Consider the following 962-nt stretch of genomic DNA (forward strand, 5'->3'; position numbering starts at 1 on the left):
TATATATATATATATATATATATATATATATATTTGTATAAATATAACATGGATAATATTTTCCGCACAAACAACAAAGCCAAACAAATACTGATGAAAACATATCAGAGATTGCGGTTTAATTCATTTGTTTTGGGAGACATAATCAGCCTTTTTTCACAAGTTTTCACAGAACATGAATAGGAAGGAGGGACAGATTCTAGTCAAATGGGACTCTGTTTTATAGGCCACACCTCCTTAGAGTCCGGAAAAAGGGGGAAAACAGGAAGGGTTTGAAACAGACGCATTATTATGGTGCCTTGCATGCAAGCTGAAACACACACACACTAACTGCATAGAGTCTGACTTTTATCAAGTTTACAGAATGGGAGCGTTTTTAAAAATCTTGATTCTGAGCATTAGTGTTGCTTACATAGCTGTGAAGTGGACTGGGCCAAGTTTTGATCCAGGTAAGTTAAACAAATGCATTAGGCTTTTCTTTCTACTGTATAACTTTTTCTCATTAACTTTAGAGTATGGTGATATAATTACAGCACAGGGGCACATACATTTACACCATGATGGTTGATGTCAAATCATCTGGTAAATTAGGGGACAAACAAAGACTCTGAAGTAAATAAGGTAATAAATACAGACTGTAAAGTTTAATTAGCAACACACTGTAAAGGTAAATATAGTGTTGAATACAGACCGTAAAGGTTAATATGGCAATTAAAACAGAGTATAAAAGTATTTATAGCAGGGCTACAACAATAAATTGATTATAAAATTAGTCATAAACTAATTTGAGAATCGATTAATATATAGAACCAATTAGAGCTGCAATTATAAAAAAAAAAATATAATAAAAATATGGCATTAAAGATAAAACACTTTTTCATCTGTCAATATCCTCTATTTAAAACTCCTTAAGTGGAAAAGTTTTAGTTTCACCTGGTTTGATTCTGTCAAAAATCTTCTTT

At 31.6% G+C, this 962-nt stretch overlaps 2 protein-coding genes across 2 annotated transcripts in view; both read left to right on the forward strand.

Annotated features, from left to right (window-relative positions):
- LOC107099374 (hydroxysteroid 11-beta-dehydrogenase 1-like protein) overlaps nt 1-241 on the forward strand; it is a 9509-nt gene extending 9268 nt beyond the window's left edge. The window contains exon 6 of the mRNA XM_015397463.1: nt 227-241. Within this exon, the coding sequence (XP_015252949.1) occupies nt 227-241 (15 nt within the window). The remainder of the gene's footprint in view (nt 1-226) is intronic.
- Nucleotides 242-265: 24 nt separating this feature from the next.
- LOC107099373 (hydroxysteroid 11-beta-dehydrogenase 1-like protein) overlaps nt 266-962 on the forward strand; it is a 13513-nt gene continuing 12816 nt past the window's right edge. Inside the window, exon 1 of the mRNA XM_015397462.1 lies at nt 266-449. Coding sequence (XP_015252948.1) covers nt 365-449 — 85 coding nt within the window. The 5' untranslated portion in view covers nt 266-364. The remainder of the gene's footprint in view (nt 450-962) is intronic.

The sequence above is a fragment of the Cyprinodon variegatus genome, unplaced genomic scaffold, assembly GCF_000732505.1.
Source record: "Cyprinodon variegatus isolate N-32 unplaced genomic scaffold, C_variegatus-1.0 Scaffold864, whole genome shotgun sequence".
In the NCBI taxonomy this organism is placed as follows: domain Eukaryota; kingdom Metazoa; phylum Chordata; class Actinopteri; order Cyprinodontiformes; family Cyprinodontidae; genus Cyprinodon; species Cyprinodon variegatus.